This window comes from Chelonia mydas, chromosome 8 (genome assembly GCF_015237465.2).
Source record: "Chelonia mydas isolate rCheMyd1 chromosome 8, rCheMyd1.pri.v2, whole genome shotgun sequence".
NCBI classification, from domain to species: Eukaryota; Metazoa; Chordata; order Testudines; family Cheloniidae; genus Chelonia; species Chelonia mydas.
Genome location: NC_057854.1, coordinates 2,087,212 through 2,113,180, shown reverse-complemented (window position 1 = coordinate 2,113,180; position 25,969 = coordinate 2,087,212). Strand labels below are relative to the sequence as shown.

General features: G+C 47.6%; 2 protein-coding genes across 2 annotated transcripts; both read right to left on the bottom strand.

The window, feature by feature from the left end:
* Positions 1-362: 362 nt before the first annotated feature.
* LOC119566889 (ovomucoid-like) lies at positions 363-5,442 on the bottom strand. The gene is made up of 4 exons (XM_037905993.2): positions 5,385-5,442; positions 2,848-2,870; positions 684-799; positions 363-444 (listed from the first exon to the last, which is right to left on the bottom strand). The coding sequence occupies exons 1-4, from the start codon at positions 5,440-5,442 to the stop codon at positions 363-365; spliced, it is 279 nt and encodes a 92-aa protein (XP_037761921.1).
* Positions 5,443-13,523: 8,081 nt separating this feature from the next.
* On the bottom strand, positions 13,524-18,572 carry LOC119566887 (ovomucoid-like). The gene is made up of 4 exons (XM_037905991.2): positions 18,515-18,572; positions 16,092-16,114; positions 13,929-14,044; positions 13,524-13,689 (listed from the first exon to the last, which is right to left on the bottom strand). The coding sequence occupies exons 1-4, from the start codon at positions 18,570-18,572 to the stop codon at positions 13,608-13,610; spliced, it is 279 nt and encodes a 92-aa protein (XP_037761919.1). The 3' UTR covers positions 13,524-13,607.
* Positions 18,573-25,969: the final 7,397 nt, after the last annotated feature.

Here is a 25,969-nt window from a genome sequence, read left to right as displayed (position 1 = left end):
GGGAGTCAGACACAGGGAACGTGTCCGGGGTTTGTGTATCGATTTATCTTGTAGGAAAAGCCATGGCAGGAGGAGATATAATACTTGCCAGTCTCTGGCTCCCTTAAAGCCTGTGACTGGTTATTGCACTTTGTGTTCTCATTAACTCTGGTCTGTAAGCCGGGGAGAGCTCGTGTGAGACACGGGAGAGCAGAGTCCCTCCTTGGAAAGGGGAAAAAAAACCCCACAGAGGTCACAAATTCTGCTGAGTTTGCTTTATTGCATAGACAGGTGGGGAGTCAGCGATGCTCTTAGAGGTCTGGAACCGATGGATGAGAGGAGAACGTGACTCCATGCAGGGATCTGCTTGTGGGAACCAAATGCTAAAGCTCTTCTCTTTCCTTGTCCTCATTGTGCGACCTGCATTCTCCATAATGCTCAAAGCAAAGACTTCCAAGGTTTTCACTAGAGGAAAGAGAGAGACACAGAACTCAGGGCTGCAACCTGATGGCCAATGAGAGCAAAGCATCTGTCAAGGCCCCAGTAGGTCAAATTCACCAGAGCTTATTTGCTGACAGGAAAAATTACACTGAGGAAGTCGACCCAGCCTCTGCGAGGTAAAGATATGGGCGCAGGCAGAGCCTTGAATTACCTCGCGATTGTATTTTAGTTTTTGTTAATGGGCCCTTTATTCTGATACTTACTAGACTCCTCCACAAAAGACACATTTGTTTCCATATGTCTTGCCATCAGTGCCACAGACCGGGTCGTACTCTAAGGTGCACATTTCCGGAGGCTTCTTGTACTCACTGCAGAAACCCTACAGAGAACATTAGTATTGCTGTTACAGTTATTGTCTGCATTTCAGTAGTGCCCCGATGCCCCCACTCGCTCATGGGGCTGGGCACTCTCTGAATAGAGAGGAAGGGACGGTCCTGCCCCCCAGAGCTCACAGTACCTAATCCTGTCCCTAGTCTCTACTGACGTTCTGATTAACTGACTTCCCAATTCCCCTCTCGCTGCCAGGAGGAGCCGGGCCCGTCTCCCTGGTGGAAGAGACGTTTCTGAACCCACATCACATGGTGTGTGAGCGAAGGGGCATCTCCGTAGGCATCAGATGCTAATCTGACATTACCCAGGGTACAATCTGGACTGATGAACAGCTGTGTCCCCTCAATTCTCCAGCCTGGGGTGCCTTTTACACTGCTTTGCTATGAAAGCAACCACTCCTGTTCCTACTCACACACAGCTTCCAGCATGTAAATTACTCCGAGCTGTACGGTATGAGTCCTTTGGCAAGCCACTCTTGAATTACACTGCAGGGGAAGAGCAGCAAATTTCCAGTCCCAGACTTTCCCCCAGAAGTGTGCATCTTGTACTGCCCAGCACCCTCCTGGACCATATAAGCTCCTATAAAGTCTGTCATTTTATTAATAGAAAATGAAATGCACAAATCCTATTGTCGCAAATGGAGTTTTCCAAACACTTCAATCCAAACACACTGGTTTAGATTAAACAAGATTCTTAACTACAGAAAGATAGATTTTAAGTGATTACAAGTAAGAAGGCATCAAAGTCAGAACTGGCTACAAGAAAATAAAAGCAAAACACCACTAATGCCTGACTTATCAAGCTAAGTGAATTCAAAGCAAAAGGTCTCTCTCACCAAATGCTTCAGCAGGCTTTCTGACTGTCATTTCCACCAGGACCCCTCCCCCAGTCCAGTGTTACTTTCCTTGTCTTTGAGGTGTTGTTGATGTCATGGGCAGAGAGAAAGGGAGGAGTAACTTGGGGAGTTTGTTCCCCATGTTTATATTTTTCCCTCCTCTTTGAGCATCATTTCCAGCTGGGGTTCATGCAACAGAAAGTTTGTGGGGATGGGAACTTCCAGCTGTTCCTTTGCCAACAAGTAAATTTCTCGCTCACGGCTTTTTTGCTGCCAAAAAATGGCCCCTTAACCACGTGATGGTCCGTTTGATTATGTTGAGACCTGGCTGAGGTGTTAGTTTGTCTTTTGTCTCTGGTTTATGACTGTTTCCCCAGCCTGGGGACATGTCTTATACAGTAGAATCTTATAACTTTACATACAATGGTGCCTCACATACTTAACAGGACAATAATGTTCAGCACATTATGAGTTTCCAAACCATACCTTACACTGCATACTTTGTACAAAATTTATCACAGTCTTCTTAAAGGGGTGAACATACGGGTACAGGCTGGTCTAAGAGACGCTTCTGAACCTACCTCATATAGAATGTGAGTGAAAGAGCATCTCCACAGGCAGCAGATGCTCATAAATAAAAAACCTCATGCTCTTGTCATACCGTCACCTCCTCTGTTCTGTCTCAGTTGCTCCCTGTGTCTCCCCCAGGCCCATCACAGACTGCCCTGTACAATAGTCTATGGAATCCATCACTCTGACCCCATGGCTTACGTCTACTCGGCAAGGAGACACTCCTGGCTAGCTCAGGTCAGCTGACTTGGGCTCGGGCTGTACAATTGCTGTGTAGACATTCGGGCTTGGGCTGGAGCCCGAGCGTTGGTACCTCACGAGGGGGGAGGATCCCAGAGCCCGAACATCTACACCGCAATTTTTAGGCCTGCAGCCCAAGCCCCCTAAGCCCATGTCAGCTCAGCCGGTCCAGCCATGGCCAAGCCCTGGATCTTTTGTTCCAGTGTAGATGTACCCGGGATTCTCAGCCCCAGAGATTCACTCTCCCCTGGCTCGGGCACGAGGTAGACTCTGCTTCTGCTTTGAGTCATGAGTTCTAGCATGTTTCTAACCCAGAGATCATGGTCCCTGTGATGTTACAAGCCAGAGACTGGGGAAAGTGATTATTAATGAACAGGGAGAGTTCGACTTACCTTACCAGCCTGGCCAGCAGCATCTGGAACAAAACATACAGACAGAATGAGACTGTTTCAGATTCTCTCTCCCATCCTGGTGCTGGGGTTATTGATGTCCCGAGTTCTGACCAAGTCTCTCTCTTTACTTTTATACAGAGCCTTTTCAAATGTTCTGGTATGGGGCTGTGCCACTAGGGATGTCAGCTCTTGTATATCTGTATTAACTGAATTGACGTCGCAAAGGAGGAACGGAGGAAGAGGCAAACATTCTTGGGACGTTCCAGAGTGATCCTACTCTAGACAGGTGTCTCCTCTACAGGATCTCACCCTCACCTTTGGGGGAGGCTGGGGAGTTTCCTACTTTTCCAGGAACTTCTGAGAAGATATCAGTGCTATTTGTTTTAACCCTTCTCCTTCTGGATGAAGGGTAACACTGTATCTACTCACTCAATTCAGTGAAAGGGTTCAGAAAACATTCCTGTTGTCAGCAAGACTTAATCATAAAAATGCAAAGAACTTTCTTTCTTTCTTTCTTTGGAGTTTCATGGGGGATCAGTTGAACCATAGAGCGGGATCATGCTTGTCTTAAGCCACCTATAATAAAACAACACCCACATGTTGATCTCCTCTTTAGCTTTTGAAACACAGGCCCCTGCCACTTGAGCCTACGGACTAGCTCTGTTAGCTGCCAGCTCCATAATACCCTGATGTTCTTTCAAAGCTACATCCAGCCAACAGAGGCCAAGAAACATTCATTGACACCAGTGGTAGCAGGATTGGACCCAAAACTATCCACAACAAAAGTGGTTAATGGCTTTGCTTTCAAAAGCCTGTTACGGAGTCCTGCATTTCAGAGGCATTTCATACCACAGCCACTTTTCTGCCATTGGGTTCTCCTCTTCTCAACAGGCTGCCTAGTCCATTCATTGACACTGTCTGGTGCTGGCCTCTCACATTGGACTCCACTTCAGGTGTCTCTGTTGTTCCCTGATCTCCCTTTAAGTGTGCGGGGTTTCCTGGTTCTGCTTCTTGGTCCTGCTAATTAGGGGCTCTGTTGGGAAACTTGTGATCTGGGTCTTCAGGAGTCCATTTTCAAAGAGCCAACCTAGAGCAATAGGGATTGAATTGTGCCTCGGTGCCTTCAGGAGCAGCCTGCTTTGTCTCTCTCTGTGTTTTGGGTTCTTGTGTGTTAGGGTTCTGGATTCTGAGAAATCATGTCGTAGTACATTACAAGCATCCAGAAAGAGAGTTTTACATTTTACTCTAACATCCGTTTGGATGGTGTGACCATAACACTGCACACTCTGCCACGGACCCTGTCTGGTCCATTCATTGACACTGTCTGAAAAAGACCAGAACACTAAAGGTTGTGTCTCAGCAGCTATTTTGCAGGATCCAGGATCTCACGGGCATCCATAAAAACCTCAGCAGCTTTTGACTCTCTCTCCCTCCGTATCCGATGAAGTGAGCTGTAGCTCACGAAAGCTTATGCTCAAATAAATTGGTTAGTCTCTAAGGTGCCACAAGTCCTCCTGTTCTTTTTGGAATACAGACTAACGCGGCTGCTACTCTGAAACCTCCATTATTTGAGTGTGTCTTCAGAGTTAAGCCCTAGCACAGAATTACATCAACAATGACTCAATTCTAATGAGACGTTTCATTCTGAACAGGTCTGACTCTGTTTGTTAATGAAACTCTATCCAATTGACTAAGATATCAGCCCCCCAAGTGAAGATATCGTTGAATTGAATTAATTCAGGCCATAAAGCAACTCCTACGTAATACAAGGTAAGAAGAAATTTTTCCTGTGGGAAGCTTCCCTCAGAACTGCTGAGGGCCTTGTACATCACTCTAAATACACTGGCACAGGCTAGTGTTGGAAACAGAGATTGGGTAGAAGGGTGCCTGGTCTGGTCCAGGGTGGGAATTTTTGACTCCTGATGGTAGGGTAAGTAGATAAAAATTGTGAAAAATTGGGGGGAAGGGGAGGGGAAATAGGCGCCTATAGAAGAAAAACTCCCAAATATTGGGAGTGTCCCTATAAAGTCGATACATCTGGTCACCCTACCTAATGGCCTCTTTGTGGAGTTTCATAATAAACAATGACAGGAATTAAAATTATTTAGGCAACTAGATCAAGAATTTTACTGCCAACCAACCCCCTTGTCCCCAACAAAATAATCAGAAAACAACCAGAACCGTGGATGAGAAGAAATTCAGAAAGAAAGGGGATTCCATGGATGTTTGTTTTCTAGGGGCTGTGAATCTTTTGAGCTGCCTCGGTTTCTGGCAGAGTCAGTGAGACCCCAGCCCAGAGAGAAGCCCGGGAACAGCCCTTCCGAGCTCTGGGATCCATGCAGGGAGGTCAGCGCTCCTGGAATCAGCCTGCTGCTCAATGTCCAGGCTGTGCAGTGGCATCTCAGAAATAAACCAGCTGCTCCTGGAATCAGGCACTGTGGGGGTGTGCGAACCCCTATATAGATGAGAGTGAGGCTGGCCCCATCCTTTCGGGTATAGGGCAGGGCTCAGCACAGGCTACAGCCAAAGTGACTCACCTGAGTAGAAGCAGCAAAGTGCCAGAGCAAAGAGCAGAACGGCCCCTGTTATCTTCATGGCGGACGTGGCTGTCTGGTCTGCAGTGGGCTCTTGGTGCTCTGCTCCCTCAGTAAACCTCCCACACAGAGCCCCACTATATATAGGGTGTCGGCGAACCCACCTTCATTGTGACTCACCCTAAATAGTCACTCACAACTCCGGCAACCGGAAGCAAAGCTCTCAGTGGGAATGCCAAGCTGTGAACAATGTTTCCTCCACAACAAGTTTCCAGGATAAGTTGGAGGAAAAGTCACACCCTTGATTTGGTGAATAATGGAGTAGTTATGTGGGCTGAGTGCTCAGCATGGCGCACATGGGCACCCAAACCTGGACATTCCTGATTGTCAGGACTGTGCGCGTGGAACATATTCGTCACGCTGCACATTAAAGGCACCGAGCCAGCAAAGCACCTGACAGTTACCGTGTTACCAGCCTCTTTCGGCCAGACTCTGCAGTCGTTCCCCGCAGCAGGGCGAAAGCTGAGCGTAAGCGATGGTCCTGCTGTCCCGATCTTGCACGTATTCTGCCCGGAGCCGGTGCCTGGCCTAGTTTAGAGGAGCTAGAGGGCAGGTCTAACTCAAATATAAAGAACCTCGTGTTCTTGTGATACCATCCCCTCTCTCGTTCCATCTCTGAGTTGCTCCCGGTGCCTCCCACAGGCCCATCACAGATGGTGTCCTGTCCAATAGTGCATGGAATCCATCAGTCTGACCACAGGGATTCGCTCTCCCCTCATTAGGGCCTGGGGTACAATCTGCTCCCACATTGCCTCATGAGTTCCAGCATGTTTCTAACCCGGAGGTCCTGGTCTCCATGATGCTACATACCAGAGACTGGGGCAAGTGACAATTCATTCACAGTGAGAGTTCAACTCACCCGATGACCCTGGCCGACAGCATCTGGAACAAAACACAGACACAAAGGACACAATGTCAGAGAGAAACCAGCTAAAAACAGTCATCTCTGCCTAGGACGACGGATGCAGATTGCTAACCAGCAACTGGGCCATGGGAAGGAGTCCTGCACCCTCATCCAATTGCTGTGACAAATAGAAACATGGAGAGTAATGCACCCACAGTCTGACCTGAAATCATAGAATCATAGAAAATTAGGGTTGGAAGAGACCTCAGGAGGTCAACTAGTCCAACCCCCGAATAGCATCACTGGGCCTACAATTAATTGCAGGTGCGATTGTTTGTAGTTCCCAGACTGGAGTTTGGTTAAAAGCCCATAATGGCTCCTCAGCAACATCTTTCCAAAGGAAAATGCTGTTTCTGCCATGAGCCACTTCCCTGGCTTAATCCTGACACCCAAACGTCCGTAGCTGGTGCTGAGATGCTTTTTAACAGTCGAGCCCGTGCTGAAGGTTAGAGGGTCAGACACAGAGCTCTGTACAGGCTGCAGCAAAAGTTACTCCCCCTGAAAGCTGGGGAGGAGCCCCAGAGCAAGGAACACAACGACAGCTGCTGTCTTCAGGGTGGAAGTGGTTCGTGGGTCTGCTGGAGTCTGTTGGTGCTGAGCTCTGCAGATGATCTCACAGTGCAGCCCAAGGGAGGAGATCTCATATATGTAGACAAGAGGTTGGGTTCTCTCTCCACTTGGATTATGAAATCCCTGTCGAAATGGTCACTGACGCTACAAACCAATACAGTGATTGGTCATTCCCGATTCCTAATTCATCATGTCTGGCTGGTCGTCCAAGCGAAATGGACATTTGGTGCCCCCTGATTCGTTGGTTGAAACTTTTGCAAAAGGAGGATTGCGTGTGCCAATTAACACATAACAAATGCTTTTCTTATGAGCGACACTCGTCATTGTCACATGAGCACAGGTGTTGGCATGAAGAAGAGCAGTTCACCAACCCTAATGTTAACAATCCCACATTACCGGATGCTCGTAAGTAGGGCAAGAATGTGTCTGTATCAAATACTCTTTGGGAACTGCAATAAATATTCGTGGGGAAAGGTTAAACTGCCCTGACATACATGGGTGAATTCAGCGTAAGCCTTTGTAAATCTTGACGCACCTGCAGAGGAAGGCAGATTAGTTACTTCAGGTGCGTCCAGGGCTCTGCAGGTTGCTGAGAACCACCACGTTGCATCCCCGTCACATTCCTCTTTGCTGTCCCGCACCAGAAACCAGCATACTCCAGGATCCGTGCGCCCTGTCCCTCGCGCACTGCCAGCCCCTTTACCATTCAAGCCCCTGCCAGTCTGTTGGTACCAGCAGCTGGGAAATTCGATCTGGGCCAGGAGGGAGGGGAAGTGGCCACGTGGCACCAGCGTGCAGCCAGTCGCCCCGTGTCCATATGTTAATGGGCACAGGCAGAGCTCCCTCGGGGCAGCCCTGAACGAAGACAGCAGAGAGGTCTGCTGGGATCCAGAGGGGCGGGACAAGCAGTGGCTGGGCTGCATGGGGCAGGAAGGCAGCACAGAGCCCATGCGGCGGGACCCCTCCGCCCCTTGTGCACCACGGAGGTCGTGGCTGGGTTCAGCGTACAGGTCTCTGCAGCGGGGATCGGGAGGGTGCGGGGTCGCGGTGGGCTATGGCACAGGGGGACACCACATGGCCCCAGTGCTGCTGCGGGGGAAGCGGTGGGATGTTCCCTTCTCTGCTCCCAAACGCAGGAGCAGCTGGGAAGTGGGTAACTGTCTCGGTGCACCGGGCCCTGCTTCTGGGCTGGGGATTCCCTCCTCCCCTCTGTCTTCTTATCTACCCCTTTCCTAATGATTCCCAGCATTCTGTTTGCTGTTTTGACGGCCGCTGCACACTGAGTGGGTGTTTTCAGTAAACTCTCCACAATGACTCCAAGCTCTCTTTCTTGAGTGGTAACAGCTAATTTAGACCCATCATTTTATAGGTATAGTTGGGATGATGTTTTCCAATGTGCACTGCTTTGCATTTATCAACGTTGAATCTCATCTGCCATTTTGTTGCCAAGTCACCCAGTTTTGTGAGATTCTTTTGTAGCTCTTCACGTCTGCCTGGGATTTAACTATCTTGAGTAGTTTTGTATCATCTGCAAATTTTGCCACCTCACTGTTCATCCCTTTTTCCAGATCATTTATGAACATGTTGAATAGGACTGGCCCCAGAACAGACCCCTGGGGGACACCACTGTTCACCTCTCTCCATTCTGAGAACTGACCATTTATTCCTACCCTTTGTTTCCTATCTTTTAACCAGTTACCAATCCATGAGAGAACCTTCTCTCTTATCCCATGACTGCTTACTTTGCTTAATAGCCTCTGGCGAGGGACCTTGTCAAAGGTTTTCTGAAAATCTAAGTACACTATATCCACTGGATCCCCCTTGTCCAAATGCTTGTTGACCCCCTCAAAGAGTTCTAGTAGATTGGTGAGGCATGATTTCCCTTTAAAAAACCATGTTGACTCTTCCCCAAGAAATTATGTTCATCTCTGTGTCTGACAATTTTGTTCTTTACTATAGTTTCAACCAGTTTGCCCGGTACTGAAGTCAGGCTTACTGGCCTGTAATTGCTGGGATCACCTCTGGAGCCCTTTTAAAAAATTGGCCCCACATTAACTAACCTCCAGCCATTTGGCACAGAAGCTGATTGACATGATAGGTTAGAGACTACAGTTAGTAGTCCTGCAATTTCACATTTGAGTTCCTTCAGAACTCTTGGGTGAATCCCACCTGGTCCTGGTGACTTATTACTCTTTAATTTATCAATTTGTTCCAAACCCTCCTCTGATGACACCTGAGTCTGGGACAGTTCCTCAGATTTGTCACCTAAAAAGAATGGCTCAGGTTTAGGAATCTCCCTCACACCCTCAGCTGTGAAGACTGATGCAAAGAATTCATTTAGTTTCTCCACAATGGCCTTATCGTCCTTGAGTGCTCCTTTAGCACCTTGATCGTCCAGTTGCCCCACTGGTTGTTTAGCAGGCTTCCTGCTTCTGATGTAATTAAAAAAATGTTTGCTATTACTTTTTGAGTCTTTGGCTAGCTGTTCCTCAAATTCTCTTTTGGCCTTCCTAATTGTATTTTTATACTTCATTTGCCAGAGTTCATGCTCCTTTCTATTTTCCTCACTAGGATTTAACTTCCACTTTTCGTAGGATGCCTTTTTTGCCTCTCACTGCTTCTCTTACTTTGTTGTTTCGCCATGGCGGCTCTTTTTCGGTTCTCTTACTATGTTTTTGAATTTGGGGTATACATTTAAGTTGAGCCTCTATTATGGTGTCTTTAAAAAGTTTCCATGCAGCTTGCAGGGATTGTACTTTTGGTGCTGTACCCTTTAATTTCTGTTTAACTAACCTCCTCGTTTTTGTGTCGTTCCCCTTTCTGAAACTAAATGCTACTGGGTTGGGCCGCTGTGGTGTTTTCCCCGCCACAGGGATGTTAAATTTAATTATATTATGGTCACTATTACCAAGCGGTCCAGCTATAGTCACCTCTTGGACCTGATCCTGTGCTCCACTTAGGACTAAATCAAGAATTACCCCTCCTCTTGTGGGTTCCAGGACTAGCTGCTCCAAGAAGCAGTCATTTAAGGTGTCAAGAAACTTTCTCTCTGCATCCCGTCCTGAGGTGACATGAACCCAGTCAATATGGGATAGTTGAAATCCTCGATTATTATTGAGTTTTTTATTTTAATAGCCTCTCTAATCTCCCTGAGCATTTCACAGTCACTATCACCATCCTGGTCAGCTGGTCGGTAATATATCCCTACTGGTATATTCTTATTATTCGAGCATGGAATTACTATCCAGAGAGATTCTATGGCACAGTTTGGTTCATTTAAGATTTTTACTTCATTTGATTCTCCACTTTCTTTCACATACAGTGCCACTCCCCCACCAGCATGACCTGTTCTGTCCTTCCGATGTATTTTGTACCCTGGTATTACTGTGTCCCAGTGATTATCCTCATTCCACCAGGTTTCTGTGATGCCTGTTATATCAATAGCCTCATTTAATACGAGGCGCTCTAGTTCACCCATCTTATTATTGGCATATAAGCACTTTTAAAACGTGTCGCTTTTTAGCTGTCTCCCGTTGCATGATGTAATTAAATGAGACTTTTTTTCATTTGACTGTTTCTCATCAGATCCTACCTGTACTTTACCATCTTCCATCCTCTCCTCCTTACTAGGACATAGACAATCTCCATTAGTAGATCCTGCCCTAAGGGATGTCTCTGTCCCAACCACGTGCTCCTCCGCACCTCTGGGCTTTCCCCCAGCCCTTAGTTTTAAAACTGCTCAACGACCTTTTTAATTTTAAGTGGCAGCAAATCTGGTTCCAATCTGGTTTAGGTGGAGCCCATCCTTCCTGTATAGACTCCCCCTTTCCCAAGAGTCATTTCGGGCTGCCCCTTTATACCAACCTCCCCGTTCTTTGTCTCCGACATCTCCCTGCCCCCAGACTCTCCCGAGTTCAGGATCCTGACACAAGGAAGAAAGCAAAGCAGCAGAATACGGACCCTGGACTTCAGAAAAGCAGACTTTGACTCCCTCAGGGAACTGATGGGGAGGATCCCCTGCGAGAATAACATGAGGGGGAAAGCAGTCCAAGAGAGCTGGCTGTATTTTAAAGAATCCTTATTGAGGTTGCAGGAACAAACCATCCCGATGTGTAGAAAGAATAGTAAATATAGGAGGCGACCAGCTTGGCTTAAGAGTGAAATCCTTGCTAATCTTAAATACAAAAAAGAAGCTTACAAGAAGTGGAAGATTGGACGAATGACCAGGGAGGAGTATAAAAATATTGCTCGGGCATGCAGGAGTGATATCAGGAAGGCCAAATCACACCTGGAGTTGCAGCTAGCAAGAGATGTTAAGAGTAAGAAGAAGGGTTTCTTCAGGTATGTTAGCAACGAGAAGAACGTCAAGGGAAGTGTTGGCCCCTTATTGAATGAGGGAGGCAACCTAGTGACAGAGGATGTGGAAAAAGCTAATGTACTCAATGCTTTTTTTGCCTCTGTCTTCACGACCAAGGTCAGCTCCCAGACTACTGCACTGGGCAGCACAGCATGGGGAGGAGGTGACCAGCCCTCTGTGGAGAAAGAAGTGGTTCAGGACTATTTAGAAAAGCTGGACAAGCACAAGTCCATGGGGCTGGATGCGCTGCATCCGAGAGTGCTAAAGGAGTTGGGGAATGTGATTGCAGAGCCATTGGCCATTATCTTTGAAAACTCATGGCGATCAGGGGAAGTCCCGGACAACTGGAAAAAGGCTCTCACTGTCTCCCACAGTATGCTTGCCAGCAAGTTAAAGTAGTATGGGCTGGATGAATGGACTATAAGGTGGATAGAGAGCTGGCTAGATTGTTGGGCTCAACGGGTAGTGATCAATGGCTCTATGTCTAGTTGGCAGCCGGTATCAAGTGGAGTGCTCCAAGGGTTGGTCCTGGGGCCGGTTTTGTTCAATATCTTCATAAATGATCTGGAGGATGGTGTGGATTGCACCCTCAGCAAGTTTGCAGATGACTCTAAACTGGGAGGAGAGGTAGATACGCTGGAGGGTAGGGATAGGGTACAGAGGGATCTAGACAAATTGGAGGATTGGGCCAAAAGAAATCGGATGAGGTTCAACAAGGACAAGTGCAGAGTCCTGCACTTAGGACGGAAGAATCCAATGCACCGCTACAGACTAGGGACCGAATGACTCGGCAGCAGTTCTGCAGAAAAGGACCTAGGGGTTACAGTGGACGAGAAGCTGGATATGAGTCAACAGTGTGCCCTTGTTGCCAAGAAAGCCAATGGCATTTTGGGATGTGTACGTAGGGGCATTGCCTGCAGATGGAGGGACGTGATCGTTCCCCTTTATTCGACATTGGTGAGGCGTCATCTGGAGTACTGGGTCCAGTTTTGGGCCCCACACTACAAGAAGGACATGGAAAAATTGGAAAACGTCCAGCAGAGGGCAACAAAAATGATTAGGGGACTGGAACGCATGACTTGTGAGGAGAGACTGAGGGAACTGGGATTGTTTAGTCTACGGAAGAGAAGAATGAGGGGGGATTTGATAGCTGCTTTCAAATACCTGAAAGGGGGATCCAAAGAGGATGGCTCTAGACTGTTCTCAGTGATAGCAGATGACAGAACAAGGAGTAATGGTCTCAAGTTGCAGTGGGGGAGGTTTAGGTTGGATATTAGGAAAAACTTTTTCACTAGGAGGGTGGTGAAACACTGGAATGCGTTACCTAGGGAGGTGGTGGAATCTCCTTCCTTAGAAGTTTTTAAGGTCAGGCTTGACAAAGCCCTGGCTGGGATGATTTAATTGGGGCTCGGTCCTGCTTTGAGCAGGGGGTTGGACTAGATGACCTCCTGAGGTCCCTTCCAACCCTGATATTCTATGATTCTAACGATTCTATGAGTCACTGGGATGCGGCGCTGGCTTGCAGCAAGTATCAGCACGGTCAGAGATCTGTCAGGCTCCCCCAGGGCAGCCCAGAAGTGAGGCAGCTTCCATGCACGTGAAGAGCCAAATGTGGCAGGTTGTTGGTCTGCTGCACAAGGCATCAGCGCAGCTCAGACCCCAGTCAGAGGGACTCTGCAGTCCTCTGTGCGCCATGGAGGAGACGGACAGGCTGGGCAGCTCGTGGGTCTCTGGGGGGCAGTATCGGAAGATCAAGGGTTTGTTGGTGTGTAGGGTGTGACGCACAGCATGGATCCACATGCCCACAAGCCCTTTACACCTCCCACCCCGACAAGTAGCCCCCTGGGCTCTGTGTCTGGGTTGGGGATCCTGTATCCTCCCATCCCTTGCTGTTCTCCCAGGTCAAGGCCTTTTACGTGGGCTTTGCTCATGGTCTCATGTTCTGGTCCATGGAGAAGACTCAGGCCTGGAAGGGAGTCAGACACAGGGAACGTGTCCGGGGTTTGTGTATCGATTTATCTTGTAGGAAAAAGCCATGGCAGGAGGAGATATAATACTTGCCAGTCTGTGGCTCCCTGAAAGCCTGTGACTGGTTATTGCACTTTGTGTTCTCATTAACTCTGGTCTGTAAGCTGGGGAGAGCTCGTGTGAGACATGGGAGAGCAGAGTCCCTCCTTGGAAAGGGGAAAAAAAACCCCACAGAGGTCACAAATTCTGCTGAGTTTGCTTTATTGCATAGACAGGTGGGGAGTCAGCGATGCTCTTAGAGGCCTGGAACCGATGGATGAGAGGAGAACGTGACTCCATGCAGGGATCTGCTTGTGGGAACCAAATGCTAAAGCTCTTCTCTTTCCTTGTCCTCATTGTGCGACCTGCATTCTCCATAATGCTCAAAGCAAAGACTTCCAAGGTTTTCACTAGAGGAAAGAGAGAGACACAGAACTCAGGGCTGCAACCTGATGGCCAACGAGAGCAAAGCATCTGTCAAGGCCCCAGTAGGTCAAATTCACCAGAGCTTATTTGCTGACAGGAAAAATTACACTGAGGAAGTCGACCCAGCCTCTGCGAGGTAAAGATATGGGCACAGGCAGAGCCTTGAATTCCCTCGCGATTGTATTTTAGTTTTTCTTAATGGGCCCTTTATTCTGATACTTACTAGACTGCTCCACAAAAGACACATTTGTTTCCATATGTCTTGCCATCAGTGCCACAGACCGGGTCGTACTCTAAGGTGCACATTTCCGGAGGCTTCTTGTACTCACTGCAGAAACCCTACAGAGAACATTAGTATTGCTGTTACAGTTATTGTCTGCATTTCAGTAGTGCCCCGATGCCCCCACTCGCCCATGGGGCTGGGCATTCTCTGAATAGAGAGGAAGGGACGGTCCTGCCCCCCAGAGCTCACAGTACCTAATCCTGTCCCTAGTCTCTACTGACGTTCTGATTAACTGACTTCCCAATTCCCCTCTCGCTGCCAGGAGGAGCCGGGCCCGTCTCCCTGGTGGAAGAGACGTTTCTGAACCCACATCACATGGTGTGTGAGCGAAGGGGCATCTCCGTAGGCATCAGATGCTAATCTGACATTACCCAGGGTACAATCTGGACTGATGAACAGCTGTGTCCCCTCAATTCTCCAGCCTGGGGTGCCTTTTACACTGCTTTGCTATGAAAGCAACCACTCCTGTTCCTACTCACACACAGCTTCCAGCATGTAAATTACTCCGAGCTGTACGGTATGAGTCCTTTGGCAAGCCACTCTTGAATTACACTGCAGGGGAAGAGCAGCAAATTTCCAGTCCCAGACTTTCCCCCAGAAGTGTGCATCTTGTACTGCCCAGCACCCTCCTGGACCATATAAGCTCCTATAAAGTCTGTCATTTTATTAATAGAAAATGAAATGCACAAATCCTATTGTCGCAAATGGAGTTTTCCAAACACTTCAATCCAAACACACTGGTGTAGATAAAACAAGATTCTTAACTACAGAAAGATAGATTTTAAGTGATTACAAGTAAGGAGGCATCAAAGTCAGAATTGGCTACAAGAAAATAAAAGCAAAACACCACTAATGCCTGACTTATCAAGCTAAGTGAATTGAAAGCAAAAGGTCTCTCTCACCAAATGCTTCAGCAAGCTTTCTGACTGTCATTTCCACCAGGACCCCTCCCCCAGTCCAGTGTTACTTTCCTTGTCTTTGAGGTGTTGTTGATGTCATGGGCAGAGAGAAAAGGAGGAGTGACTTGGGGGGTTTGTTCCCCATTCTTATATTTTTCCCTCTTCTTTGAGCATCATCTCCAGCTGGGGTTCATGCAACAGAAAGTTTGTGGGGATGGGAACTTCCAGCTGTTCCTTTGCCAACAAGTAAATTTCTCGCTCACAGCTTTTTGCTGCCAAAGAATGGCCCCTTAACCACATGATGGTCCGTTTGATTATGTTGAGACCTGGCTGAGGTGTTAGTTTGTCTTTTGTCTCTGGTTTATGACTGTTTCCCCAGCCTGGGGACATGTCTTATACAGTAGAATCTTATAACTTTACATACAATGGTGCCTCACATACTTAACAGGACAATAATGTTCAGCACATTATGAGTTTTCAAACCATACCTTTCACTGCATACTTTGTACAAAATTTATCACAGTCTTCTTAAAGGGGTGAACATAGGGGTACAGGCTGGTCTAAGAGACGCTTCTGAACCTACCTCATATAGAATGTGAGTGAAAGAGCATCTCCACAGGCAGCAGATGCTCATAAATAAAAAACCTCATGCTCTTGTCATTCCGTCACCTCCTCTGTTCTGTCTCAGTTGCTCCCTGTGTCTCCCCCAGGCCCATCACAGACTGCCCTGTACAATAGTCTATGGAATCCATCACTCTGACCCCATGGCTTACGTCTACTCGGCAAGGAGACACTCCTGGCTAGCTCAGGTCAGCTGACTTGTGCTCGGGCTGTACAATTGCTGTGTAGACATTCAGGCTTGGGCTGGAGCCCGAGCGTTGGTACCTCACGAGGGGGGAGGATCCCAGAGCCCGAACATCTACACCGCAATTTTTAGGCCTGCTGCCCAAGCCCCCTGAGCCCATGTCAGCTCAGCCGGTCCAGCCATGGCCAAGCCCTGGATCTTTTGTTCCAGTGTAGATGTACCCAGGGATTCTCAGCCCCAGAGATTCACTCTCCCCTGGCTGGGCACGAGGTAGACTCTGCTTCTGCTTTGAGTCATGAGTTCTAGCATGTTTCTAACCCAGAGATCATGGTCCCTGTGATGTTACAAGCCAGAGACTGGGGAAAGTGATTATTAATGAACAGGGAGAGTTCGACTTACCTTACCAGCCTGGCCAGCAGCATCTGGAACAAAACATACAGACAGAATGAGACTGTTTCAGATTCTCTCTCCCATCCTGGTGCTGGGGTTATTGATGTCCCGAGTTCTGACCAAGTCTCTCCCTTTACTTTTATACAGAGCCTTTTCAAATGTTCTGGTATGGGGCTGTGCCACTAGGGATGTCAGCTCTTGTATATCTGTATTAACCTAATTGACGTCGCAAAGGAGGAACGGAGGAAGAGGCAAACATTCTTGGGACATTCCAGAGTGATCCTACTCTAGACAGGTGTCTCCTCTACAGGATCTCACCCTCACCTTTGGGGGAGGCTGGGGAGTTTCCTACTTTTCCAGGAACTTCTGAGAAGATATCAGTGCTATTTGTTTTAACCCTTCTCCTTCTGGATGAAGGGTAACATTGTATCTACTCACTCAATTCAGTGAAAGGGTTCAGAAAACATTCATGTTGTCAGCAAGACTTAATCATAAAAATGCAAAGAACTTTCTTTCTTTCTTTCTTTGGAGTTTCATGGGGATCAGTTCAACCATAGAGCGGGATCATGCTTGTCTTAAGCCACCTATAATAAAACAACACCCACATGTTGATCTCCTCTTTAGCTTTTGAAACACAGGCCCCTGCCACTTGAGCCTAAGGACTAGCTCTGTTAGCTGCCAGCTCCATAATACCCTGATGTTCTTTCAAAGCTACATCCAGCCAACAGAGGCCAAGAAACATTCATTGACACCAGTGGTAGCAGGATTGGACCCAAAACTATCCACAACAAAAGTGGTTAATGGCTTTGCTTTCAAAAGCCTGTTACGGAGTCCTGCAACCTAGAGCAATAGGGATTGAATTGTGCCTCGGTGCCTTCAGGAGCAGCCTGCTTTGTCTCTCTCTGTGTTTTGGGTTCTTGTGTGTTAGGGTTCTGGATTCTGAGAAATCATGTCATAGTACATTACAACATCCAGAAAGAGAGTTTTACATTTTACTCTAACATCCGTTTGGATGGTGTGACCATAACACTGCACACTCTGCCACGGACCCTGTCTGGTCCGTTCATTGACACTGTCTGAAAAAGACCAGAACACTAAAGGTTGTGTCTCAGCAGCTATTTGCAGGATCCAGGATCTCACGGGCATCCATAAAAACCTCAGCAGCTTTTGACTCTCTCGCTCCGTATCCGATGAAGTGAGCTGTAGCTCACGAAAGCTTATGCTCAAATAAATTGGTTAGTGTCTAAGGTGCCACAAGTCCTCCTGTTCTTTTTGGAATACAGACTAACGCGGCAGCTACTCTGTAACCTCCATTATTTGAGTGTGTCTTCAGAGTTAAGCCATAGCACAGAATTACATCAACAATGACTCAATTCTAATGAGACGTTTCATTCTGAACAGGTCTGACTCTGTTTGTTAATGAAACTCTATCCAATTGACTAAGATATCAGCCCCCCAAGTGAAGATGATCTGTATTAAGGAGCTATGGATAACGGGATCATCCAGCATTACAAGGTAGGGATTTAACCCCAAAAAAGCAAATGTTTGGAGAGGATCTAAATCCTCCGCTTTCTACTTTGGCAATGCCATAGATCTTGTCATGCTAATAAAGTATCGTTGAATTGAATTAATTCAGGCCATAAAGCAACTCCTACGTAATACAAGGTAAGAAGAAATTTTTCCTGTGGGAAGCTTCCCTCAGAACTGCTGAGGGCCTTGTACATCACTCTAAATACACTGGCACAGGCTAGTGTTGGAAACAGAGATTGGGTAGAAGGGTGCCTGGTCTGATCCAGGGTGGGAATTTTTGACTCCTGATGGTAGGGTAAGTAGATAAAAATTGTGAAAAATTGGGGGGAAGGGGAGGGGAAATAGGCGCCTATAGAAGAAAAAGCCCCAAATATTGGGAGTGTCCCTATAAAGTCGGTACATCTGGTCACCCTACCTAATGGCCTCTTTGTGGAGTTTCATAATAAACAATGACAGGAATTAAAATTATTTAGGCAACTAGATCAAGAATTTTACTGCCAACCAACCCCCTTGTCCCCAACAAAATAATCAGAAAACAACCAGAACCGTGGATGAGAAGAAATTCAAAAAGAAAGGGGATTCCATGGATGTTTGTTTTCTAGTGGCTGTGAATCTTTTGAGCTGCCTCAGTTTCTGGCAGAGTCAGTGAGACCCCAACCCAGAGAGAAGCCCGGGAACAGCCCTTCCGAGCTCTGGGATCCGTGCAGGGAGGTCAGCGCTCCTGGAATCAGCCTGCTGCTCAGTGTCCAGGCTGTGCAGTGGCATCTCAGAAATAAACCAGCTGCTCCTGGAATCAGGCACTGTGGGGGTGTGCGAACCCCTATATAGATGAGAGTGAGGCTGGCCCCATCCTTTCGGGTATAGGGCAGGGCTCAGCACAGGCTACAGCCAAAGTGACTCACCTGAGTAGAAGCAGCAAAGTGCCAGAGCGAAGAGCAGAACGGCCCCTGTTATCTTCATGGCGGACGTGGCTGTCTGGTCTGCAGTGGGCTCTTGGTGCTCTGCTCCCTCAGTAAACCTCCCACACAGAGCCCCACTATATATAGGGTGTCGGAGAACCCACCTTCATTGTGACTCACCCTAAATAGTCACTCACAACTCCGGCAACCGGAAGCAAAGCTCTCAGTGGGAATGCCAAGCTGTGAACAATGTTTCCTCCACAACAAGTTTCCAGGATAAGTTGGAGGAAAAGTCACACCCTTGATTTGGTGAATAATGGAGTAGTTATGTGGGCTGAGTGCTCAGCATGGCGCACGTGGGCACCCAAACCTGGACATTCCTGATTGTCAGGACTGTGAGCGTGGAACATATTCGTCACGCTGCACGTTAAAGGCACCGAGCCAGCAAAGCACCTGACAGTTACCATGTTACCAGCCTCTTTTGGCCAGACTCTGCAGTCGGTCCCCACAGCAGGGGGAAAGCTGAGCGTAAGCGACGGTCCTGCTGTCCCGATCTTGCACGTATTCTGCCCGGAGCCGGTGCCTGGCCTAGTTTAGAGGAGCTAGAGGGCAGGTCTAACTCAAATATAAAGAACCTCGTGTTCTTGTGATACCATCCCCTCTCTCGTTCCATCTCTGAGTTGCTCCCGGTGCCTCCCACAGGCCCATCACAGATGGTGTCCTGTCCAATAGTGCATGGAATCCATCAGTCTGACCACAGGGATTCGCTCTCCCCTCATTAGGGCCTGGGGTACAATCTGCTCCCACATTGCCTCATGAGTTCCAGCATGTTTCTAACCCGGAGGTCCTGGTCTCCATGATGCTACATACCAGAGACTGGGGCAAGTGACAATTCATTCACAGTGAGAGTTCGACTCACCCCATGACCCTGGCCGACAGCATCTGGAACAAAACACAGACACAAAGGACACAATGTCAGAGAGAAACCAGCTAAAAACAGTCATCTCTGCCTAGGACAACGGATGCAGATTGCTAACCAGCAACTGGGCCATGGGAAGGAGTCCTGCACCCTCATCCAATTGCTGTGACAAATAGAAACATGGAGAGTAATGCACCCACAGTCTGACCTGAAATCATAGAATCATAGAAAATTAGGGTTGGAAGAGACCTCAGGAGGTCAACTAGTCCAACCCCCGAATAGCATCACTGGGCCTACAATTAATTGCAGGTGCGATTGTTTGTAGTTCCCAGACTGGAGTTTGGTTAAAAGCCCATAATGGCTCCTCAGTAACATCTTTCCAAAGGCAAATGCTGTTTCTGCCATGAGCCACTTCCCTGGCTTAATCCTGACACCCAAACGTCCGTAGCTGGTGCTGAGATGCTTTTTAACAGTCGAGTCCGTGCTGAAGGTTAGAGGGTCAGACACAGAGCTCTGTACAGGCTGCAGCAAAAGTTACTCCCCCTGAAAGCTGGGGAGGAGCCCCAGAGCAAGGAACACAACGACAGCTGCTGTCTTCAGGGTGGAAGTGGTTCGTGGGTCTGCTGGAGTCTGTTGGTGCTGAGCTCTGCAGATGATCTCACAGTGCAGCCCAAGGGAGGAGATCTCATATATGTAGACAAGAGGTTGGGTTCTCTCTCCACTTGGATTATGAAATCCCTGTCGAAATGGTCACTGACGCTACAAACCAATACAGTGATTGGTCATTCCCGATTCCTAATTCATCATGTCTGGCTGGTCGTCCAAGCCAAATGGACATTTGGTGCCCCCTGATTCGTTGGTTGAAACTTTTGCAAAAGGAGGATTGCGTGTGCCAATTAACACATAACAAATGCTTTTCTTATGAGCGACACTCGTCATTGTCACATGAGCACAGGTGTTGGCATGAAGAAGAGCAGTTCACCAACCCTAATGTTAACAATCCCACATTACCGGATGCTCGTAAGTAGGGCAAGAATGTGTCTGTATCAAATACTCTTTGGGGACTGCAATAAATATTCGTGGGGAAAGGTTAAACTGCCCTGACACACATGGGTGAATTCAGCGTAAGCCTTTGTAAATCTTGACGCACCTGCAGAGGAAGGCAGATTAGTTACTTCAGGTGCGTCCAGGGCTCTGCAGGTTGCTGAGAACCGCCACCTTGCGTCCCCGTCACATTCCTCTTTGCTGTCCCGCACCAGAAACCAGCATACTCCAGGGTCCGTGCGCCCTGTCCCTCGCGCACTGCCAGCCCCTTTACCATTCAAGCCCCTGCCAGTCTGTTGGTACCAGCAGCTGGGAAATTCGATCTGGGCCAGGAGGGAGGGGAAGTGGCCACGTGGCACCAGCGTGCAGCCAGTCGCCCCGTGTCCATATGTTAATGGGCACAGGCAGAGCTCCCTCGGGGCAGCCCCGAACGAAGGCAGCAGAGAGGTCTGCTGGGATCCAGAGGGGCGGGACAAGCAGTGGCTGGGCTGCATGGGGCAGGAAGGCAGGACAGAGCCCGTGCGGCGGGACCCCTCCGCCCCTTGTGCACCACGGAGGTCGTGGCTGGGTTCAGCGTACAGGTCTCTGCAGCGGGGATCGGGGGGGGGTGCGGGGTCGCGGTGGGCTATGGCAAAGTGGGACACCACATGGCCCCAGTGCTGCTGCGGGGGGAAGCAGTGGGATGTTCCCTTCTCTGCTCCCAAACGCAGGAGCAGCTGGGAAGCGGGTAACTGTCTGGGTGCACCGGGCCCTGCTTCTGGGCTGGGGATTCCCCCCTCCCCTCTGCCCCAGGCAAAGCCCTTGAACTCTGGCTTCGCTCTTGGCTTCAGACTTGCACCATTGAAAATACTGGTATGAGCCTGCTGACTCGTCACTGGGCCCCGCGACAGCCTCTTTCATCTCTGAACAACAAGACTGGGAGTTGCTGAACGCTGCAATAATCAGCAAGAAATACCCCTGGCAAATATAGGAGAGTGCTGCTTAGTATTATCATTACTAAATATAGTAATATCGGGTGTGGTGGGGGGAGTCTCAGAGTCTGAGAGGAGATGGGTGCAGAACACGTACCTGGTGTTTGCAGGTGGATTTCTCTGAAAGGAAAGCAGATGGCGGGAGGAGGAGGAGGTACAATAATACGTGGGGCCTGTCGTGCCTGGTCCTGCTATTGCACTTTCTATTCTCTGTCCACGCCGCAGAATAACTCTCTCCTACGAGCGAGGTGACCTTGGAGAGCAGCGTCCACTCCTTGGCAAGGGGAAATACAGACAGGGAAAGAATTCAGCTGTGTGTATTTTATTGACCAAGCAGACAGAGAGACAGGAATGCTGTAGGGGCTCCAGAATGGAGGATGAGCAGAGAACTTGTCTCCATCAGGGATCTGTTGGTGGAAAGTGAAAGCAAAATGGATTCAGCTTCCTCTCAGCACTTGGTCCCAGGGAGAATTCAGCATTCTCTGCCGTGCTCAAAGCCAAGATTCCCGCCCCTACGCCCTGCCATACAGAACTGACTCAGAGCTGGAATCTTCGAGGGCAGAGAGGTTAAAAACATCTGCAAAGGTCCCCATTACAGGAATGAATTGACGCTGCGCTCTTGGGCCTACCTGTGAGAGGTGAGAGTCAGACAGTTGCTCTCCGGGCTAAAGATAGGCCAGAAACACTCTGACGAAATGGTTTTCAATAAGGAAATATACGTGAAATTTCATTTTGGAAAAAGAAATGGGAAAAGTGCGATCGACACTGTCAAAATGATGAGTTCTGATTTTTCATTGAGAAGTGACTTTCCAGTTCGAAACTTCCTTTATTTCATAACCACATATTTTAAAACAGCTTTTTGAAAAGGTCAAAATCAAAATGAAACATTTGGAAATTATAGAAACGAAACAAATTGTTCCTTGGGTCTAAATACTGGTGTGAATGGGCGTGAACCTGAGTTCCTGACCAACCTTCTGTTTCCTCTTGTGTTTATTGATGGGCTAGTTACTCCTGCACTGACACGACTGCTTTACAAAAGCCACTTTTCCCCTCTTCTGTTCCCTCTCTGAGTAGCTCCCTGTGGCTCATCCAGTCCTGTCCCAGACTGTGCTGGGTGTACAATACTCCACGGAATCTGTTACTCTGACCACCCAGAGTGCCTGGCTATGTCCACAGTGCAAGTGGAGCTGTGATTGCAGCTCGGTAGGCATACGCAGCTACCCTTAGTAGAGCTAGCATGCAGACAATAATGGGGAATACGTGGAGGCCCAGGCTTCAGCAGGGCTAGCAACATGAGGACGTCTTAGAGGGCGAAGAGCCATGTCCCTCTCCCTCCAGAGTTTGGATTTAAGCTCGCAGTCTCCTTGCAATTCACCATGCTGCAAGTCTGACTTTAACATAAGGACATAAGAATGGCCATAGTGGGTCAGACGAAAGGTCCATCTAGCCCAGTATCCTGTCTTCCGACAGTGGCCAATGCCAGGGGCCCCTGAGGGAATGAACAGAACAGGGAATCATCATTATCCAGCAAATGCCATTCTGCTCTGTCCTACAGCGGTGACAAAGCTACCTGGACCAGCCGGCTTTCACAGAACCAGTACATTCATTTAGGAAAAAAAGCATTAGAGGGAAAAACCCATAATAAAAAAAAGCCAGTCTGGGTGTCCCCAGCTTCCACATGGAGACCATGGCAGAGTCCAGTCCATCAAACCCTTCCAGCAGGCGTTTGCCCTCTTGGTTATAGTCTCATCTCAGTCTGAGAATCAAAACAGGGTCCCTGAGTCATAAGAACATAAGAACAGGCTCACTGGTCAGACCAAAGGTCCATCTAGCCCAGTATTCTGTCTGCCAACAGTGGCCAATGCCAGGTGCCCCAGAGGGAATGAACAGAACAGGGAATCATCAAGTGATCCATCCCCTGTCACCCAATCCCAGCTTCTGGCAAACAGAGGTTGGGGACACCATCTCTGTACATCCTCCTATCCTCCATGACCTATCTTCCATGAATTTATCTCATTCTTTTTTGAACCTTGTTATCGTCTTGGCCTTCACAACATTCTCTGGCAAGGAGTTCCACAGGTTGACTGAACATTGTGTGAAAAAATACTTCCTTTGGTTTGTTTTAAACCTGCTGCCTCTTAATTTCATTTGGTGACCCCTAGTTCTTGTGTTATGAGAAGGAGTATATAACACTTCTTTATTTACTTTCTCCACACCAGTTTTGATTTTATAGACCTCTATCATATCCCCCCTTAGTTGTCTTTTTTCCAAGCTGAAAAGTCCCAGTCTTATTAATCTCTCCTTATATGGCAGACGCTCCATACCCGTAATAATTTTTGTTGCCCTTTTCTGAACCTTTTCCAAGTCCAATATATCTTTTTTGAGATGGGGCGAACACATCTGCACACAGTATTCAAGATGTGGGAGTACCATGCATTTATGTAGAAGCAACATGGTATTTTCTGTCTTATTATCTATCCCTTTCCTAATGATTCCCAGCATTCTGTTTGCTGTTTTGACGGCCGCTGCACACTGAGTGGATGTTTTCAGAGAACTCTCCACAATGACTCCAAGCTCTCTTTCTTGAGTGGTAACAGCTAATTTAGACCCATCATTTTATATGTATAGTTGGGATGATGTTTTCCAATGTGCACTGCTTTGCATTTATCAACGTTGAATTTCATCTGCCATTTTGTTGCCAAGTCACTCAGTTTTGTGAGATTCTTTTGTAGCTCTTCACAGTCTGCCTGGGATTGAACTATCTTGAGTAGTTTTGTATCATCTGCAAATTTTGCCACCTCACTGTTTATCCCTTTTCCCAGGTCATTTATGAACATGTTGAATAGGACTGGCCCCAGTACAGACCCCTGGGGGACACCACTGTTCACCTCTCTCCATTCTGAGAACTGACCATTTACTCCTACCCTTTGTTTCCTATCTTTTAACCAGTTACCAATCCATGAGAGAACCTTCTCTCTTATCCCATGACTGCTTACTTTGCTTAATAGCCTCTGGCGAGAGACCTTGTCAAAGGTTTTCTGAAAATCTAAGTACACTATATCCACTGGATCCCCCTTGTCCAAATGCTTGTTGACCCCCTCAAAGAGCTCTAGTAGATTGGTGAGGCATGATTTCCCTTTAAAAAACCATGTTGACTCTTCCCCAAGAAATTATGTTCATCTCTGTGTCTGACAATTTTGTTCTTTACTATAGTTTCAACCAGTTTGCCCGCTACTGAAGTCAGGCTCACTGGCCTGTAATTGCTGGGGTTACCTCTGGAGCCCTTTTAAAAAATTGGCCCCACATTAACTAACCTCCAGCCATTTGGCACAGAAGCTGATTGACATGATAGGTTAGAGACTACAGTTAGTAGTCCTGCAATTTCACATTTGAGTTCCTTCAGAACTCTTGGGTGAATCCCACCTGGTCCTGGTGACTTATTACTCTTTAATTTATCAATTTGTTCCAAAACCTCCTCTGATGACACCTCAGTCTGGGACAGTTCCTCAGATTTGTCACCTAAAAAGAGTGCTCAGGTTTAGGAATCTCCCTCACACCCTCAGCCGTGAAGACTGATGCAAAGAATTCATTTAGTTTCTCCACAATGGCCTTATCGTCCTTGAGTGCTCCTTTAGCACCTTGATGGTCCAGTTGCCCCACTGGTTGTTTAGCAGGCTTCCTGCTTCTGATGTAATTAAAAAAATGTTTGCTATTACTTGTTGAGTCTTTGGCTAGCTGTTCCTCAAATTCTTTTTTGGCCTTCCTAATTATATTTTTATACTTCATTTGCCAGAGTTTATGCTCCTTTCTATTTTCCTCACTAGGATTTAACTTCCACTTTTCGTAGGATGCCTTTTTTGCCTCTCACTGCTTCTCTTACTTTGTTGTTTCGCCATGGCGGCTCTTTTTCAGTTCTCTTACTATGTTTTTGAATTTGGGGTATACATTTAAGTTGAGCCTCTATTATGGTCTCTTTAAAAAGTTTCCATGCAGCTTGCAGGGATTGTACTTTTGGTGCTGTACCCTTTAATTTCTGTTTAACTAACCTCCTCGTTTTTGTGTCGTTCCCCTTTCTGAAACTAAATGCTACTGGGTTGGGCCGCTGTGGTGTTTTCCCTGCCACAGGGATGTTAAATTTAATTATATTATGGTCACTATTACCAAGCGGTCCAGCTATAGTCACCTCTTGGACCTGATCCTGTGCTCCACTTTGGACTATATCAAGAATTACCTCTCCTCTTGTGGGTTCCAGGACTAGCTGCTCCAAGAAGCAGTCATTTAAGGTGTCAAGAAACTTTCTCTCTGCATCCCGTCCTGAGGTGACATGAACCCAGTCAATATGGGATAGTTGAAATCCTCGATTATTATTAAGTTTTTAATTTTAATAGCCTCTCTAATCTCCCTGAGCATTTCACAGTCACTATCACCATCCTGGTCAGGGGGTCGGTAATATATCCCTACTGGTATATTCTTATCATTCCAGCATGGAATTACTATCCAGAGAGATTCTATGGCACAGTTTGG